This window comes from Cyphomyrmex costatus, unplaced genomic scaffold (assembly GCF_001594065.2).
Source record: "Cyphomyrmex costatus isolate MS0001 unplaced genomic scaffold, Ccosl1.0 scaffold302, whole genome shotgun sequence".
NCBI lineage: Eukaryota > Metazoa > Arthropoda > Insecta > Hymenoptera > Formicidae > Cyphomyrmex > Cyphomyrmex costatus.
Window position 1 is genome coordinate 16,664 of NW_017277148.1, and position 21,205 is coordinate 37,868.

General features: G+C 37.5%; 1 protein-coding gene across 1 annotated transcript in view; it reads left to right on the plus strand.

The window, feature by feature from the left end:
• The first annotated feature begins 262 nt into the window (after positions 1–262).
• The window catches only part of LOC108775655 (homeobox protein Nkx-2.4), a 37,185-nt gene continuing 16,242 nt past the window's right edge, over positions 263–21,205 (plus strand). Inside the window, exons 1-2 of the mRNA XM_018542084.1 lie at positions 263–1,016; positions 8,351–8,652. Of these exons, the coding sequence (XP_018397586.1) occupies positions 263–1,016; positions 8,351–8,652 (1,056 nt within the window). The remainder of the gene's footprint in view (positions 1,017–8,350; positions 8,653–21,205) is intronic.

Sequence of the window (21,205 nt, forward strand, 5' to 3'; positions counted from 1 at the left end):
GTGAACGATCGTTCGAGTGACGTACCGTCGAAATTTCACGCGGCGAAGACGTTCGGATTTCGTTCGGAGTTAATCAATCGTCCGTCGAGATTGTGTGAAAGCTATATACGTTGGCGCGATCGGCAATCGCGACCTGGTCGAGAGAGAGAGAGAGAGAGAGAAAGAGTAGCGTCATAATGCGCCGTTGTTACGGCTAACGCCCGGCCTCATCATTCCGCGAAGCGCGAGCTTCAAGTACTTCGACGGCGTCGGGCTCGCCGAGATGAGCGGTGGCAACGGCGGCGGCGGAAACGGTGGCGGCAATCAAGGCGGTAATGGCAATGCCACGACTTATCACCAGCATCAACAGCAGCAGCAGCAACAACAACAACAGCAGCAGCAACAGCAGCAATCGCTGGAACAGGCCGGCCTCCTGTCGGACCTCAATGGCATCGACCTGGCGATGAGCCTGTCGCCCAAGCAGCACTCGTCCCACGTGCAAGCTGCCGGTGGTGCCCACACTACGCCTTTCAGCGTCACCGATATCTTATCGCCGATCGAGGAGTCTTACCGGAAGCTCGAGCTCGCCGCTGCCGCCGCCGCCGTCGGTGTTGGTGTCGGCGTCGTAACGCATTCCCAGGGCTCGCCTTACGGGAACGCATGCGGTGCACGGGTGGGTGGTAACACCGGTAGCTCGAGCGCAAGCAGCGGCAGCCCGCCGCTGCACGGTGGTTCGACGCCCGGCGGCAGCACCCCCGGACCAGTTTCCGTTGCCAACGGGGCCGCCCCCGGTGGCGGTGGCAGTGCCGGCGGTGCCGGCGGAGCCATGAGTGCCATGGGTAATCCTTACGCAACTATGCAGCTCACGTCGCAATACCAATATTGCGCCGCGGAATTATCGCCGTATCATCACGCCGGGCCCGGCGTGGGCGCCACGGCCACAGCCACGGACCCCATGAGGTCCCATGCGGTCTCGTCGCACCATCATCCGTGGTACGCACCGGCGCCACCGACCACCAATGACCCCCGCTTTGCCAGTGAGTAGCTTGTCTTTTATTCAAGGGGAAAAGAATCGAAGAAAGTATCTATACCCAGTCGACACCAGCTAAAAGTAAAACATATCGATGTAACGTTAACTTATATGGTATTGATATAATAGGTACATTTGTTTACTGAGAAAAATTATAATACTGATTTTCTATGATTTTTAATTGATGTCGTCTGGGTCTATTTTAATTGTGATTTGTTTTATTCTTCGTCTTCTTCTAATTAATTGCGAATTATTCTTACACGGAAGGAGAACGATTTTGCAGTGAGATCTAAAATTGAGTTGGATATAGATATGGAATTAATTTTGTCAAAATAATATTATGCTGGAAACTAAAAAATGAACATGCTGAAAACATTTGGATATATTCTAACAATCAATTTCCAACGAAAAGTTTTTTTTAATCAAGCAAAATTTTATATCTCCGCAAAATGATTCTTTCCATGTATGTATCCTATACAATTAAAAAACGACAAAAAGTAAATTAAATCGGGATTAATGTTATTGTCGGAACATAAAACGAACGAAACCTGAGCATTTGAGTTAAATTATACATATAATCTCTCAATACAATAAATTATAATATACAGGTATAAAATCAAATTTGTCAATATATAAAATTGTAACAAAAAAAGTGTGAAAAAAATATCATATTATCGATAATTAATGAACAAATATTAGTTTTTCGTTAATTCAATTAACTTTCTATAAAACTGCTACTTACATTCTAATAAAATATACTTTCTAAGAAATTAAAAAAAAATTAATTTTTTCTTATTACGGTTTTCTTCGCAAAGTCCTTCATCACCGCTGTGACTATATAAACGTCTAAAAATACGATTACATTAAAAGTCGATCGTAGGAGTTGAGCGTAGAAAAATGATTTTCATCGAAATCTGAGAAACGATTTTGCGCTCGCTAATGGAGGGAATATTTTGTTTGGTATATCCACATACATTTACATGCTCGTCAGATGAGCAAAAAGCCTCCGCGGACTTCGTCCACATATTGATTAATTCAGTCGTTCGATGAATTACGTCTTGGACAGTTAGTCTGTCCGCTAAACGTTACCGAGTTATCGAATGCAAACAGTCATTCTGTCAGCCTGTTAAATGAGTTTCGATGGGTCTGTATTTATCAGAGAGGCTCGGTTGTGTAGTCTCATAGAATATGACGCTTGTACTTTCAAAGACGTGTTCTCCCTGACGATCGCCGGCATGAAAACCGACACATCAGACGTACGATCTACACCTGTTATTTAATCACCGATAGAAAAATTGGCGAGTGAAATCTGTAGGAACGTCGAGGAATCACGCGCGAGAGAGTTAACGTTTATCAGATATATTCATCAAAATCTTGTGTTTTGTGTATAAATGCCGGAAGCACGACACGAAGCGATTCCGGAAAGAAAGAGAAGAAAAAAGAAAGAGAGGACGATGCACGATGTTGTACTCGGATAAAAACCTATCTCCCAACGAGCTATTCCTTCCGCCTTCCAAGAGTCACGTCCGTCAGGCTTTTATCGGCCTTGTAACGACAAGACCATGGATATCTTAGCTCCATTTAGGGGATCGACGAGAGAGTGTCGGTCTCGCGTTACAAAGTTGACAAAAAAGCGCCATCGTTAATTGGTAAGGAGAACCCGTCGGCATTGCTCAGTTTACAACTGTCTCCAAGTGTTCTACGAGAGAGGACTAGATTTTATTCTCATCGTCAAAAGCGTGTACGGACTTTTTACAAATAAGCTAACAAATTGTGAGGATATAGGAGTTTGCTGGAATTCTTAAAAAGATCGCAATGACACCGGCTTCATAAAAAATGAGAACGCAAATTGATCCTTTTTAAATTATTTGATTCTGGATATAACAGAAAGGAACGCAAATTGATCCTTTTTAAATTATTTGATTCTAGATATAACATTTCCAAATCTATTTTTGTATCCTAACTCTCCGCCTGTAACCTAAGTTCTATTTCATCCTCATTTTGGCCAAATTTCAATTTAAAGATTTCAATATTTTGGTTAAAAAAAATATTTGGTAATGTAATAGAGATGTTGAAAAGTAACCCTGAAAATTTTTCCATATTTTTTTTGAAAATCTGAAACAGTAAAAAGACTTGGGCAAAACAAGATGGTCCCAGATTGCAGACGAAGGTAGGAAAGATAGTTGCAAGGGAGAGTTAAAAACGCGACTTTTTGAATTTAATCGTCCATAAAGTGAGTGGAGATAGAGCAGTCTACAGTTTGCAGCGATATTCTTTAAGTGGAACAGTTTAAAAGGATTGGCGTAAAAGCGTCCTCGCGGGAAGTGTAGGAGCTTTGACACTTCGGGGATCCATTTGGATGTCCAGGGCGCCGCATAAGTTTCGCGTTTCAGTGTCCACAAAAGAAACGTCGCGCATACCACCGTCGGCCAACAATGCGCGCATCTTTCATGCGACTTGTGTCAACAAGGCGCGTTCGTCCTCTCCTCTGTTGGATTTTCGTCCATCGCACGCGCCACTTTAGCGAGCCGATCGCTCGCCGCTCTCGCCGCGTATCGATCCAGAATTCGAGAAAGCGCGACTAGTGGACGGCGCGCTGAGGATTTTAGTTAAACAAATAAGAGGGACTGGTCCTCGAGTTAAATGCCTCAGACGCGAGGATGCCCGTCCGCACCATACGAATTCGATTTCGCAGGACTTATCGTCGCCCCTTGTAAAATAAACAGAGCGCGCAGGGAAAGCCCCGCGTCCGTCCACCGAGTTGCAAACGAGACGTTTCCCCGATGCGCGATCGCTTCAATTCGTTTTCTAAAACTGTGACTATGTATGGCAGCATTACGTGGTAGGCCGAAATAAGACGTTACGCATTGAAGATTGAGATTGAAATTTGGCCAATTAAAATAATAGGAGCTAAACTTCCTTTATCCTCATTGGCTAAATTTCAATTTTTTTTTTTTTTAGTTACTGCGTATCGCGAAACGGTAGTATAAAGTAAATCGCGAAAGAGCTTTTGCCAAATCATCAACGTATTTAACGTGGAATGTAATTTATCCATCAATTATATTATAATTTAATCTATCTGTCAATTATATTATAGGCAGAAATTTTTTGCAGTATTTTAAGATGTTTATTATAACATTATTATTGAAGTGATCAATGTAATTTGTGATATGTTATTTCCAGCTTCAATTTATGATTGCGTTTCGAGACAAATTGAATTGATGCGCAATTATATAACTGAAGATAATTTATAGTGTTTATTGCATTTATTGGTATTTATAAATATACGTATATATGAATGTTATTAAACTTTAATCTATTTGTTTTATTTCTTTTATGATTCTATATAAAGAGCGAGTTGTGAATTTACATATTCGTCATTGTTTGCCGTGCATCAAAAATAAATTTTCAACAGGGAAAATCCACTCATTAATTTCTTCGACTTGACTTGTTTAATATCATTGTGTTATTCTAGTTTGACATTTTTCAATGATAGATTACGTCGATCGATTATGCTATATGCGTTTGCGATTTGCATTTAAAAAATGTCCTGTTAAAAACTTTTGCTTTTATTGTCACGTAAGCAAACGTTAAAATTTTAATTGTTATTATATTCTAAACTCTGCAAGATTTATTATTTCTTTTGTATTGTTTTTCATTGTATTTTTTCTTCATTTTATTACGATAACAATAACTATCAGTTTTGTCCAGAGTCTTGATAGGTGTATATTTACTATTTTCACTCTAGTTTCTCTTTACTAAACGTTTTCGATTATGGTTTTAATCTCTATTGATTCTAATCAAGTTATTTTCTGTCTAGGATATATTTAGTATAGAAAAAGAACATGTAACTTCGAGAATCAATTTCATCAGTAATTTGTCTCTGCATTACGCGAATTGGGATCGCGAATGGGATTTCCGTAGCAAATTTAATAACAAGTTACAGACCCTGTGACACATGATTTATGACGCTTTAAATAAGATCTAATTAGAGGAAAATTAAAGTGAAACGCGAAATGACATGAGCAAAATTATACAATCGACGCGTGAAATTAAATGTTACGTCTATATATCTACATGCCATCGGGCGAGATATTTTTATCCCCGCTGGATTGGACGACTTTCACACTGTGGGCGGTACACGAAGACGTCTGTGATTCGGAGCGAGAAATCTTTTGGGCTTTTGTCACCTAATTGGAAGCTGAAGGAGTCAAGACGGTGGAGACGACTTCCCCACCCCGTCGGTCGCTATGCCACATAATTACGTTTTGAAACGGGGATGTTCGACGTGAGGCACAGTGCGACGCCGGTGGTCAGGTAGACGTTGGAGAAACGTCAATTTACTTAACGAGTTCCTGCACGCGCGTTGTTCGCCCATCATCGGGATCTGCCTTCGTGTATTGGCAGAAGTTACATCGAAACATCCCGTTCCGTTCCGTCCAGTCAGTCGTACCCGCACGCATTGTTCTCGGTGACTGCTGACGAGCAGCTTTAAAAGGATAGCATCGTACGAGAAACATAATAATTTACATCACCGATGTGATTTACGTGAAATTCCTTTGCAGCGCCAATTAATATTAACACGTGATAATCGCTTATCAATAGTTAGAAGAGACTCTTTTTGAAATTGTACAAATTTGTATAATTATGAAAAGAGATCACATAATTTGTAGAAATTATCAAATACTTGCTTTATGAGAACAAGCAATTTTGACTGATTTGAATGCAGGGCGTTTGACAATCAATGTAACAATCCAAGTAGGAGGAAATTGTACACGAATTTATAAAAAGGATTGTCAAATTAGTTTCAAAAGATCATACGCTTATCGAATCTATGGATAGAATATATCATCACAGAAAGTGGCGAGCTGGATTAATTTGAATGTAGAGCGTCGGTATAATCAATGCAACAATTCAAGTGTAGAAGGTAGAAAATTTGTAAAAAGGATTATTAAGTTAATTTCAAGAAATTATGGGTTTATATAAAATTTGTAGAATATATCGTAATGCATAAATGGCGCTCGAGTCAGTTTTGATTTGAATGATAGACTACGTTTCGTAATCAGCAACAATTAATCCAAGTAGGAGATCGTACACGAAATTTGTAAAAAGGATTGTCAAATCGACTTCAAGTAATCGCTTCTAAATTTTGTGGATAGAATATACCGTAATAGGCAAGTGACATGATTTTGTTTTAATTAATTCGAATGCAACGCACATATGTTGTAATCAGCGTATAACAATCTAGGCCGCGTCATACACTGAAAATCTACAGTATATATGTACATGTATTGTAATGTGAACTATAGATTTTCAGTACTGATTGCATATATATACATATATCCGGCACACAGCCCTAGATAGGAGGAAATCCTACAAGAGCTTGTAAAAATGATTGTCAAGTTGATTTCAAGAGATCACGGGCTTATAAAATTCGCAACAGGCAAGTGGCCCGCGAACGCAGTTTTGATTAATTCGAATGCAGGGCGTCTGGTAATCAGTGCAACAATTAATCCCGGCGAGGCGGAGCCGCGCACACGGAAACTCGTCGGGTACTCGAATCGGCTATCGAATATAGGCTATCGAACACAAGCTCGGATATCCGCGCGTATAACGAGAGAGGGACCTCCGACGCGAAAAACGGCGCCGTCGACTTCCTCCATCGCGCCGCCGCGCGCCGGTGAAAATACGACAATTACTTTCGCTCAGTGCACGCAGTGCGCTACGAATTCGAGCTATACCATATACGCGAACTCCGTACGATTTTCTCCCATATAATACGAACGTGCCGAGGTAAACAAATTTGACGGTGTTTGTTCCTGCGCTCGAGTGGTATTTCTTTCTCGCCCTCGACTTCACTGACGGCTCGAGAAATACGGTTCTCACAGGCATAATAATTCGGAACTTCATCTCGGGACCTCCCGTGCTCCGATGGTGACGTAGCACTTCGCAGCGCCTAAATCGTTCCCTTTGTCCGCGCCCAAGCGCGTTCATTTTTGACAGCTCCTCGCCAACTGACAAGGGATAGACGACCGCTCGCTCGCTCGCTCGCTCGCTCGCTCGTCTGGGTAGCCCTCGGTAGCTCGAATTTAGAGGAGAATCGTTCAGCCGTATACGCTTAGACGTATACTTATGAAAATATGAATATGTCATAATTATTATAATCTCTATCGCTATACGTTGAAAAATCATTGGTAACAATTCTTTTAATTGATCCTCGAGAATTTCATTCTCTCTCTTGTTGTGTGTAACGCGCAATGTTTCGTATTGTACACGAAAAGAATGGCTTTATATTAAAGTGTCTATTTCAGCTAGATCTGAAAATAATAATGTTGAACCATCATCAAAATATTTATGTAGAAAATTTAAATATTATGAGTAAAATACTGTGAAAAGTTTGGATATTTTAGCAATCGACTTGAGCGTTCTACACATAATTATTTTATCTAACAAAATTATTTTTATCCAGCTGGTTGCTAGAATGTTAAATTTTTTTTTGCAGCATTACTATCATTAAGTTTCCTAAATAATTATTTTGATAGTTCAACAAAAGTATTTTCACAATAAGTTATATACAACTCACTATATTATTAAAACATTAAGAGAGAAAACGGCAAATATGAGCAATATTTCTGTAATTGGTGCGTGAATAAAATACTGTACGCAATTATAGTTATAATTGTAAGTAAAAAAGTAATCAATCATTGAACGTTTCGACTCTTCTTGGAGTCATCTTCAGCTTACAGTTGGGGATTCAATTTAAGGTGTTATATTAACATCCTGTCAATGCGGAAGACGTGAAAGATCCTTACTAAAAGAATATAAAAAACATAGGCTACAATATCTAAAATAATGTAAGTGGATATTTACTGTAAGAAAAAAAATTGAGGAAAAATATAAGAAAATTATCTTCAGATCTGTATTTAACTTCAGCAAAATCGTTCTTTCCGTATATATACCATGAAAATCTAAAACTATATAGATACTTAAAATGAAAATAAAATTTAGAACCACGATATCAGAAGTAGAACGTAACTTCGTCAAAAACAAGGAATATATCTTTCTTATTGTTAGGGCGAGTTCACACCTTGACGGAAAAGCGGAAAGCGGAAAAGCAGTAGCCAATCCGAACTCGCGCTGACAGTCGACTTTTCTGTTAGTTTTGTACTACTTACTACCAACGCGAGTTCAGATTGGCTACTGTTTTTCCGCTTTCCGCTTTTCCGTAAAGATGTGAATCCGGCCTTAGGTATAGACTGTAAATCTTTATATAGCGAAGATGCATGCGGGAAAAGGAAACTCGCAAAGTATCATTCCCGGTTTGTTCAATATGTTTTGCAGTCTCGCGACTGATGGGCGCCGCGGCGGCGGGCGCCGGGACCAACATGGCCGGCTGCTCGGTGGGCCAGTCGATGGGCGATGTGACCAAGTCGTCGGGAATGGGGGTGGGCGTCGGCGTCGGAGTCGGCGTTGGCATGGGCGTCGGCGCGATGCAATTCCCTCTCGCGCAGAGACGGAAGAGACGCGTCCTCTTCACCCAGGCCCAGGTCTACGAGCTCGAAAGGCGATTCAAGCAGCAAAAGTACCTCAGCGCGCCCGAACGGGAGCACCTGGCGTCCTTAATTCATCTAACGCCCACGCAGGTATGTTTATAATTACTTATAGTTAATATGGTAATTACTTGTACTATTCGTATATATGTATATGTAAGTTTTAGTTCACACGGTATATAGGGACTTCGTCTCGGGACGCAATCGTACTTCGATCCGAATATCGTTCGCGTTTTTAATTTTTTTCATTTTAACTAAAACTCTGATGAAACTCAACCGAGTTTATTATAGACGGGGATATTCAGATACGTGAATTGATCTTGGGACAAACTCATCCGTTAGATAGTTTTCGTACAATTTTATTGAGCTTTGACGAAGATCCACGGTAGTGGATCGTTTATACCAAGCGGATAAGATGGCTAGTTCCGGCATACGCCGATTTTAACGAGTGTATTCATTTTCATTGAACGCAGACAGGTCTGGCCGACTCGAGATGCGGTATAGCGGGTCTGGCAACAATAAATAATTGTTACGTGGCTCATTGGCCGCATCCTGCATTGATGCACGTTCATGCGCGGGTCTCCCCCTCGTTCGGTCTATCGTTCCGTCTACCGTTCGTCTCTCCGTCTGCGGTTCAATTCACTTATCAGCCCTTTGAAAACAAGCGCGTCGAATTGTCTGTTTGTCATCGCGACGTTTGTAACGCAACAAGGACGACGTTATCGACATGGCTCGACTTAACTAGATTTAATTAACGCTTAGCGCCATAAAAATCTCAAAATATCTTTTGCAGTCCTTTTGAGTCCATATAAACTCTCTTCTAAATAATAAAACTTCATTTATTAATATTAGATTAACTTATACTGAAAGAAGTGTTTACTATTTGTTGACTATAATTGCATAGTAAATTAATTATGGTTAGGAACTGAATTTTTATAATTATTACTGCTTTAATATGTTAGTAATTATAATTATATTTATGATTTTATCTCAAGTATAGTTGACATTGAAAAAGATTTATGGAGAGAATGATATGTTGCTGAAGTATCTAAAAACTTGTTATAAGATATAGATTTGAAAATAAATTGTTTTGAATTATCAAAATAATTATGTAGCTCGAACGTTGAAACTGATTGCTAAAATGTCAAATTTTTTACATTGCTCATTATCTTTGAATTTGTTACATAATATTTCACCAACAAAATTATGTTTTGTATAACTATATCTATATGTTTTTAAATAATTTAGCGAAATACGTTCTTTCTGTGTATAAATTATAATCAAATTGTGATAATTGCAACCATTTTTCTCAGTGTAGATGAAATAAAATGATCAAATGAAATTGAGATCGAAATATATTGAATTACATATTACTAATTTGCGAGAAATAATTTGAACACAAAGAGCAAATATTTACATACTTTCCCTGATGAAAGTATTTTCAAAAAGAACGCATTGTGTATGAATATTTGTATGCCATTTACTGCAAAAAAGCGAATAAAAACGACTTGTTAGCGGCAACTAGGTCTAACGAGAAGCTTCACACAGTGAACAAAAGATTTCTCAAAATGGAAACGGAACGCTTCCTTAAACCGGAAGAGTCAAGCGCCCGCACGAAGCCTTTCGAACGATGGTGACGAGTCGATTCCATGTCAAGCACGGAAGTCGGCAAAGAGCCCTGATTGCAATCAGCCGGGATTTTCATGCGCACCCGAGGCGAATGTGGGTACAGGCGGTACATAAGTTTCGACGAGTTTTATGAAAGATTGCAGTGATCATGGGAGTCTTGTGATCAGGCGAGGGAAGATAATTGTGGACGATTTACGTTTCTTCTTATATGTACACATATACATGTATTATACATTCTATCTATCGTCGTACATGAAAGACCGCTATTTTATTCGTGCGTTTAAGGCGATAACAAATTTTTCAAGTCTGTTGATTGGCTATAGAATAAAGAGATCCGAGGACCTCTCTGTCCTGCACACATTTGTCATACGACAAAACGCACAAATAAAATGTCATGCTTTGTGTGTTATAAAATATAAATTATGCGTAGTTTCGCGTTCTAGAGGTCACAGTATATACATACACAGAAAGATTTACTGTTTAAAAAATGAATACTTTGTTAAATTATACATATATATATATATATATGTGTCTAAAATAATTTCATTAGGCCATTAAAATAATTATATAAGACACTCAAACAATGATGATATGTAAAAATGTTCTCAACATTCTAACCAGTTTAAAGTGTTCTACATTAATTAATTTAATGGTCCGAACAAAATTATTTTTAAATCTGTATCTAATTAATCTACAGATCTATAAATTATTTTTTGAGTTATTAAATACTTAACCTAGTTACTAAATATCAAAATTTTTTATAACATTGCTTATCTTACTTAAGTGTATCCTAAATAATTATTTTGCTGTCCTAACAAAATTATTTTCGAATCTAGCTAAATTTTGAGATATTTCAGCAGAAACGTTCTGTCTATATATATATTTTTTGTAAATATTTTTTCAAATATAAGTACGGTAATATCTAACATTTAGCAACTCTCCTCTATATGCCTCGCTGTTTATCAACATTTTTTGTGACACAATCGTATTTCAGATCACTATATTGATCGCGCGGTTACCAAATCGCAAAATCACGGATGGTAGGCTGCCCGCCATCTCGAAGAGAAATCTCTTACATTAAGAATGCAATCTAGAAAAAAAAAATGGCGACGATATCGGAGCGCGTGACAACGCATTGCATTTATCTCGTTGGTGTCTCTCTCCCGTCCCGCCGATTTCTCGTCCCGTTCCCTCCGGAGAGCATGTCCTCCCCTTGTCCCCCTGGCACGGGGCACACACAGATGGGTCCCTCCATTTTGCGCTCGCATTGTTACTCCAAGTACCCGGCCCCCTCTACCTCTTCGCGCGGTGTGCGGTGTTACAATGCCTAGCCACTCCTGGGCATTGTTACCAGTATTGTTATTATTATCGCTACTGTTGCCGGTTACGGCCGAGTGGCGAATGGAAAAGCAGAGGGCCGGTGAAGCCAGCTGCTACATCGAGTGTCGCATTAGAGGCAAATTACACTCCTTCCCCTTCTCCTCCCCCCCCCTCCCTCGTCCGCCTATCGTGGCTTTTATCCCACTTCTCCATTTTTCCGAAAAGTTTCGACTTATCGAGCTGTGTCCGCAAAAACCTGTCGCGACGATATCAAATTAGTTATTATTCTAAACAAGCGTCGCAGGTATCTTAAATTGCAAGAGTAATATACGAATAGTGCAAGGAACTACGAAGTACTCAATGTCGGATATAAGAAAATGAGAGGACTAGCGACAGAGATAGACATTAGAATAACTAAAAAGCAATAATTGAGCAAGAAATTGAAAAACGTATCCAATAACACACTATCAGAAGAACCAGCCGGAAGACACAAATACAAGTCATAAATTTACACTTAATAAATTATTGTATAATTTGCGTTTAAAAGACTCGCAGAGAGACGGCACAGCGAATGTTCCACGGGATACTACTTCAAAATTCCACAGCGCTGTTGCTAAAAGATCGTTTGAAAAAATTTCGCGCGGCACATATAACGGTATAGCAACAAAAGAGAAAGAGAGAGAGAGAGAGAGAGAAAGAGAGATTAAGAGTTTTAGTATGAAGATCTATTGTTCTTGAATTCAAAAATATACAGGGAAGAGAAAGAGAGAGAACGCAAGAAGATCGCGCGCGATTCAGTTACGTGAATAATAATCATAATAATGGGTTTGCGTACCACCGAGTCTTCGCACTCCTCCCTTTGCCCCCTAGTCTCATCTCCCTGCATTGCGGTCGGCAACCCCATGGTGCGCACGTCAGGAGAGGGATCGAATCCCGTAGAGCAGAGGGCGAGTTCAATGCTGTGCAAACACGTATCTACCGCCGTTTTCGAGATCTATCGGCATAGACGAGAGGAGACGAGAGACGAAACGATCGACAACGCAATGGTTCCCTTTGGCACGATAATGGGAGAAACAGCGTCATTAATTCGGATATTCGCTCTTAACATTAGCATTAACCCCCTCAATTCCAGTTATTCACGATATATTTGCAACATCTTTATTTCTATAATTTTTTAAATACCATACATGGAAAGACCGTTGAAGTATAATCTGAAAATTTAGCTGAATACAGATTTAAAAATAATTTTTTGGCACGTTAAAATCATTTGATCTTGAATTATATTTAATTGCTTTGAAAATAATTTTATTGGACATTATCAGAATAATTATGTAGAACCAGGTCTGGCGAGTCGTAATGTGTGAATTTGTGGAGCAATCCACATCCAAAGTTTAGCTTGATGTGGAAACCTACATCATTAAGAAATCTAAAAATTAAAATTTAAAATCAACTGTTAATTTTTTTAAACTCTTTCTTATGAGGAAAATGCGCGGCTGCTGATACTCGCGATGACCGAATATTGTTCCTGAGTTAAAATTACGATTGTATATAATGAATTAAAATTTGTTAAAAGCTCTTCAATTGTACTTTTAGATGTTGTAGACTTCATTTAGAAAAAAGTTTTTGTTTTATTGTAAAAGGAATATTGAAAATGTGCAAAAAATATCATTTAATCGATTTAATCAAAATCCTGATGTTTGCTTATTACACAAATTCTATCAACGACTTGGTGTTCAGCGTAAAAACATATTTAGATACTTTAGCAAAACCGTTCTTTTTTTTCTGGTACGAAATCTTATATACATATGTATGTGTGTGTAAATATACATATATATACATATATACATTATATATTTTATTTTGTCCATAGATTCTTCAGCTTTTATGTCAATTTTCTCTTAAGATTATTAAGAAAGGTTTTATTTTACGAATTAAAATTAATTATAAGATAAATTTATAAATTTCAGTAATTATCTCTTTTTTTCTTTTTCTTTCTTATTTTGTTATTATACTGACAAAGAATTATACTATTGTAAAATTTTCTTCCACTGCAGACTTTTGCTCTATAAATGAAATTTTTAAGCACCGAAAATTAGTAAACTAATTAAAATTCAAGAATTTGACACACCTCGATGAAATTACACAGATTGGCGATTTCTTGGTTGTCAAATGCATGCGGTTAATCGAACGTCCTGCAACGCGTGCTCGCATCTCTCAAGAGCACTCCTAGCACCCTCGCATAATAACGCACACATGAATATGTCGCTGGCTTTTGCAGTCCGCGTTTCGCCGCGATATCTACATGGACAGAATGCGGCCGATAATTGCACTCCTTTTTACACTTTTATGCCGTTCATGCAGAAGACACTTGCCTATTGATGCATGCGAATTGGCTCTACATCTACAGATTAGTGCAAAAGTTATCGAATCTTGCATGGAAAAAATAATTTTGCTGAAGTATCTAAAAATTTGGCTACAGATCTGAAAATAATACTGTTGGATCAAAATAATTATGTAGAAAACTCAAGCATAATAAGTAATGTTGCTAATGATGATTGAGTGTCCTATATAATTATTTCAATGAGTCCAATAAAATTATTTTCAGATTTGCATCTAATATAAACTAAATTTTTAAATACTTCAGCAGGTCTTTAAATGTGTTTTCCATAATTCATCGTGTTTTCATTCTTCACCTTTTATATTCACATTTAAATTCTTTATTTTCTCCCAAAGAAATGTAACATGAACGCAACGCTTTTTGCTTCAAATATTTACTTACATAAGATTTTGAGTTCAAGTATTTCTTTTCACAAGATCGCTATTATATGCTTAAAATATATATTGATAATTATGCTTCTATAAAGCAAGATATTTGATGTATGTATTATTAAATTAAAATCATATTAATTTATTATATATTATGAAAGGCGAAAACGGTTTTTTGTGCTTCATCCTGTAGCGCGAACCATAGTTCTTTGTAATGCATTCGTGGCACTCGCGTCGAGGGTGCATATATTCGGACTGCAAACATCAGCATCCCTTAACAGCGCTTTATCGCATCAATCCCCTTGCCTGCCGATTCTGAAAAGATGCTAAAATTAAAAGCCCGAGCTAACGAAAGAGCACAGTCTACGTGTCGATAGAGATTTATAGCGTTTTTTCGCTTCGTTCTTTTTTATTGAATATATAATGATTGAGTGACGTGATGAAACATTTTTTATATAAAAAATTTTTGGATAATTTAAAATTAAGTAATAATGAAAAATTTTTTAACACCAGAAGTATCAACATCTCTTGTACTCACTAAAAAGACTATGTGAATTAATTACTATAAAAATAAAGTGATGAAAAATCAAATAATTATTGAAAGATAAAAAAATTTCAGAATTCTTTTACACAAGAAATATATCAATAAAAAATAAAAACAGTCAGTAATGACCGTTCAGTACTTCTGTGTCAAGGTTTAAGTTTTCAAGGATTTTTTTCGGAAATATTAAAGACATTTTATACAGCTACATGTTATATATTTTACGTAAACTATACCATAAAATTCACTTTCAGACTTATTAAAGATCACTTTCAGACTTACTCGCAAATAAAAATAAGATAAGATAAGGCAGAATAAAATCACGCGCCATCTGTCCGCACGAAATTACTCCACGCATCGCTTCGCGGTAACCAGAAAGTCATTTCTATTTGAGGGCTGAAAGACCCCTGGTTTTCAGACATCACGCTGGGTAATCGGTAAGTCATCTCCGGCCGACGGCATTGAGTTAAAACAACAAAAGGGAGGCGGAATCGTGTTTGTCCTCGGGCTACCACTCAGCAGGGTCAACATGGGACAATTAACAGCCCTAATCATAATTTGACGTTAGTTGATCCCCGGTATTCGCAGGTTCATCGTCGTACCGGCGGGCTCTTTGCACGTAGACATCCACACGCGTTAATCTTCTACCTCGAAACGAATTACCAGTCTCTGTTATCAATGGACATAATGCTCCCATTAAACAGATATTAAGTGCTAGCTGAATAACGCGATGATTATCAGAATCGATTATCCGAAGGAAATTTTATTCATTCGAACAATGTTTATTCGCAATATGTCCATTAAACAGATATTAGCACTAGCTGAATAACACTTTGATTATCCGAAGAAAATTCTATTAATCATTCAACATTTATTCGTAATAACTTATATATGGAAAGAACAGTTTTGCTAAAGTATTTAAAAACTCTTAGCTAGATGTATAAACCTGAAAATAATTTTCATAAATTATCAAAATAATTATGTAGAATGCGCGTGCGCTTACGTTGGTTGGTAGAATGTCAATAGTTTTGCAGATAATTCATTATGCTTGAGTTCCTTATTTAATTATTGTTAATTAATTTTGACAGAAAATTTTGATACGTAAGTAATCAACGTTCTACATAATTATTTTCAAATCTACATCTAATTAAATTTCTAAATACATCAGTAAAATCATTGTTTTCGAGCATAGGTTTTTATCTTCCAATAAAGCATGATTTCAACCGGCACGTTGATGTACCGCGAAAAGTCTCTAAATGGTCACAAAAATTTTAGAGAAAGTAAAAAGAATCGATAGTTTATTGAAATAGAGGTAAGAAAACAAGTAAGTCATAAATTCAAAGACATAATATGTAAAAATTGTGAAAATTATCTAAATCATATTATTATTAAATTATATTATATGTTTACTCTCATTTTCACAAAAACAATGTTATCATTGCAATAAAATCACACTTTCAAAATAAAATTGAAAGGTTTTAAATAAAAAATACCATTTTTGTCAACACACTAATAAGAGATCTTCTTTCTTGTCTTTTTTTTTTTCATTTCTGATTGCGTCCAAATTTTGCATCTCGCGATTATCAGTACCGCTATTGTTTTATCGCGAAAGAATGAGCATTAAAGAATCTTACTAAAGAAAAATATGTGTACGTTCGCGAGTGGCGGAAGTTCGTTTGTGCCACGTCGTAACGAACCCCAATCGAGAGAATCACCCGGCCCGAGGCTGTATAAGCCACCAACCACCGGATAATCCGGGCGAAGGTTGGTGTCGAGTCAAATTGCCCGAGGAAGCTGTTGTACCTAGCGAGGGGCAGGCGGTGTGTAGTCCGTCGTTTTGCGTCAACCCCCGATGTACTCGCGACGTAATGACGTTACGCTAACTTGATCAATCGTCCACTCTATCCGCCTCCTCTCTCTCTTCCTCATCCCGACCGACCTCGTCCTGGGCCGCCTATCTACCTACGGGCTTGACTCTGTTCGAGCAGAGGCTAACAGATACTCAATGGCTCCCGAACGCGTGTCCGACGTGTTCATAGCACACGCGCGATATAATCGCACCTCCCCCTTGACTTCGCGTGCCACCCACCAGATTTATCGGCATTTAATGGGCCAACTAATGTCAAACGGCGACACGCGTTACCTGGATAGGAGAGATCGTCACAACGAGTGAGCGAGAGTGAAAGAGAGAAAGAGAAGGAGAGATGAGTGGGCTTTGACTCGTGGAGTGGAACGAACGGAAAGAAGCTCGAATTACGTTTGACCCTCTCATACATTTGTCCTACGCGCAAGGAGATACCAGGATCTGCTTTATGTAACAATTCGAAAATAACACTTTGAAATTTTGCGTAGCTGGAGATTGTTACAGGCTGTTCCATCTCTAGTTCCGCAATCGTACCTTTTTGTAACAAAGTAACAATGAAGAGAGCAAACGACGAGATACTTCAAATGATCACAAAATTAAATGAAAAAACCCAATCAAAATTATTTCGTATGCATATGTGAAGTATTTTATTGAGATAAATCTTGATAACTTTTTTGCGATATCATATACCTTATTTTCGGAAAATCATATAGACATTTTTAACGATACTTAATATTAAATACACGTACGATATTTTTTCAATCTTTTATTCCATATGATATGAGCCTTAACTTTTGTTACTTTTACAATAAACAAAAATGATTAAGTAATTAAAGTTATCAAAATTGGTGATATAAAATTATACATATAATTAAAATTATTATGATTTTTATATATTTAAAAAAAAAGAAGAGGAGGGCAAAGACCCAAATTATACATATATTTTGACAAGTGCTCCTATAAGTATTTCAAAGAAAAGAAATACGCAGGGCACGAACGATGCATTGTGTGTACTAATAAAGGATTAAGATACGTATTGATAGCAAAAGAATCAATGAATAAATAAGCAGTGTAATCGCGACATGGCGATTAGAAAGATCCACATGACACTTAAACGGATTACATATAGATTTGTTTCGACTAATTGGTTTGAAAAATGTTGACAGGTGTTTTCATGATTTGTCGGTGTCTGAAGAGAACCACATCGTTCGGCATACCGAGCGTTTCATTTACCTGTCTGAACAAGAGTAAACTGCAAGTTAAATCGGAAGTTAAAGCTTCGCGTTAAGTAAATTTTTGCCGGACTCCCGTGGCTCTTTTCGTAAGGGGTACAACCTGCTCGTCTCCCTAAAATAAATATAGACCGACGTCCCACCTGAGAGACACTTATACCTGAGGATAGCAGAACTTTGTGATACTCCGTGATTTGATCCTCTCACAATTAAAAAGTAAATTCTGCGAATGTTTTCATTTTTTATCGATAACTATACACGGATCGATAAAATTTCACTTTTCTTATGTTATTAAGGTGTTTTTAATGGTATTTTTGCTCTGATTTTAAATTTATTTGCCAAAATGAGGAGAGCAGAGTTATTGAATAACATGCACTTAAAAAGTCTTCTACTATAAATCTTTTCTGTTTAGATAAAAATAATGACTACTTTTAACATGAAAATTTAACATAATTTCTTATTTGTTATAAAAAGCAAATCAAACACAAATAAATCATTTTAATGAAAGAAAGGATTCCGTAAAGCTATTATTGCTAGCAACATAAGTTTTTAAAAAGAGATATGTCGATTAAAAAAAGATTAGAGCTCGTAGGATAAGTTCCTGAATTACTGTATCAAAAACTACATAAGAATCAATAAAAATTACACATTTAATAAAGTCATTGTCGGCTATTATTATTAGGAGATTTATATTAAGCCCTACATCTTGTACATACAGCTCTGCGTGACGTGCTTATCGGGAGCAAACAAATTTGACGAAGTAAAAATACGCGAAGGTAAAAGTGCACGAGGATCTCATTTCGTGGCGCGCTGCTGTCGAAAAGTGTGCGAAACACCTTTTAAAATAAGATTGATTTCACGGGGCAGGGTGCAACTCTTTTCGACGCAGCAAGTCGTGCTGGCGACTCAATGAACAAAATTCACACATCAGAAGCGCTTGTCGTTCGAGGTCGACATTGTTAGCCTTGAATTTCATGCCTGCGCACCGTGTTCTTACGTACACACCAGTTATATATCCCTATCTTGTTTAACTTTCCCTGTTTACACACCGCATCGCGGCGGGAGCGATGGACAAACGAACTGACGGACGGCAGTCCCTTGAAATAACAATTCGCTGCGCGTCCGCTCGCCGTGCGCGTTCCGTTTTCATCGTCGAATCTTTCACAGAGCGCGGTCTCTAGATTTACTCGCGCTAGTTTAGGTACGGCGAAGCACGATGTACACGCACTGAGAAAAATGTTAGATTAATTGGAATTCTGGTTGAAAACGGACTCGGAAATTTCCTAATTCGGACAATCGGTAAACTGATTGATATGATCATAAGATCTGTTCTTCGAAGAATTCTGAACTAACGTAATAAGTTAGAGTGAAACAAGCTATACCCGCGTCTCTCTACTTTAATTTATTGTACCGTTCAAATCTCGAGGTGAAAAAAGGACAGACCTGAATCTTTTGATTCGTACTGATTTTCAACCAGATGTCCTTTTCTCATGTCCCAAATTGCAAAAGTAATAAGTATAAAAAAGCTAACGTTATCATTCGCAAGATCACGTTTAAAATAGGTATTCTAGATGGTCAAATCTTAGAATCTTATAAATTCTGCACGAAACATGTTTGGCCACTTTAGATGGCCAACTTAGACACAAAATATCTTAAGAACAATACATTAAAAAAAAAAAACAATTTCGAATAAAAAGTTTTAAGGTTTGAAGAGGGTCATCAGATCAGCTACTTATAGATTTCGAATCCAGGATCAAATAAGAAAAAAAAAATTAACCTGGACCTAATTAAAAATAGCTCATCTCATGGCTGTTTCGCTTGAAATTACTCAGAGTCACTTCTCAACGTGCAAATAATTCCCCAACGATCTTCCAAACTTCCCGTTCGAAAGTAGAACACATCGTATAGATATTAAATAAAAAAAGTTGGCGAAGAGATCGATTTGGAGATCCGAAAGATCAAAATCCTACGCAAGCGCGGATCTAGATAGAAGATCCACGTCACATATAATTCCGTCATATATTCTACGTAAGCTCGTGCAGAAGTAAATGGCTGTTTGTAGATCTCTCGAAGTCAGCGCGCGGCGTACGTAGCCGAAAACTCGACGAGCTTCGAGTGGATTATCGGTAGAAAAGGAATTAACGAACGGGAGCAGCAAAAGAGGTACTTCCCTCGTCTAGTGCCTCTTCGTGGCTTTTAGATAAGGTCTCTCACCCCCTACGCAAAACCGGCCGTGCCACAAAGCGTACGTAAAAACTCACGCAACGAACAACGGCGAGGGGGCTGCGAGTATTACTTTCCTTCGCGGTAATGCTCCTTAAGATGAATTTACACGGTTCGCTTTAATGATGAGCCATTCTGAAAAAAGTCATCTCGTGCAAACAAAATCGTGTGTAAGAGCGCAATCTGTGTATGTCACATTTTCAGGGATTTTCGAGGATTTATTTACTCTTAATATTCACAACAATGTGATACAAGAGGCTAATAAGAGTCAAGCGACAATAAAAGAACCTCCATAATTAAGTTAACATAAGTATCTATTAAATACAAATATAAAAAAAACTACAGAAAATAAGAAACGTTCGACGCTACGAAATATAATACAATTTTATTTAATACAGATTTATTTAAAGTTTGAATAAATATTTTATTTTTAAAAAAGTGACATATAGAATATAAAATTAAAGTCCATAATTGGAGTTTTTTTTCATCGAGATATTTTTAATCTTTTTTAATTTAATAAAACTTTTAATTTGTGACAGAGTTTTTATTCAATTATAATAGAATTATTAAATCGATTTTATATGTCGTGAGATTCAATTTTATAAAAACAATTACGTCAAACTCATCGAGGATCTGCTGAAGTGTCTAAAAATTTTGCTAGACGGATTTGAAAATTTGTTCAATTATCAAAATAATTATGTAGAACACTCTTGATGATTGCAAGAATATTAAAACGTTTGGTAACATCATACTTAAAGTTTCCCTGTATAATTATTTTGATGGTCCAGCACAATTATTTTAAACCTGTATCTATCAAAATTTTTAGATACTTCAGCGAAATCGTTCTTTCCGCGCATCATCGATGACCGAAAGTGTATGCTTGTTGTTTTTATAAAGTTAGATCGAACAATATAAGTAACGCGAACAAGAAAACAAAAATTGAATAATAAAGAAAAGCAGTCGTACACCACACACGCGGGACAACCACCGGTATTCCAGCCACGCTCGAGGCGACATCCGAGAGGGGTGAAAGGAATTTTCGAGGGCGGCCGATCCCGCTAATATTCAAAG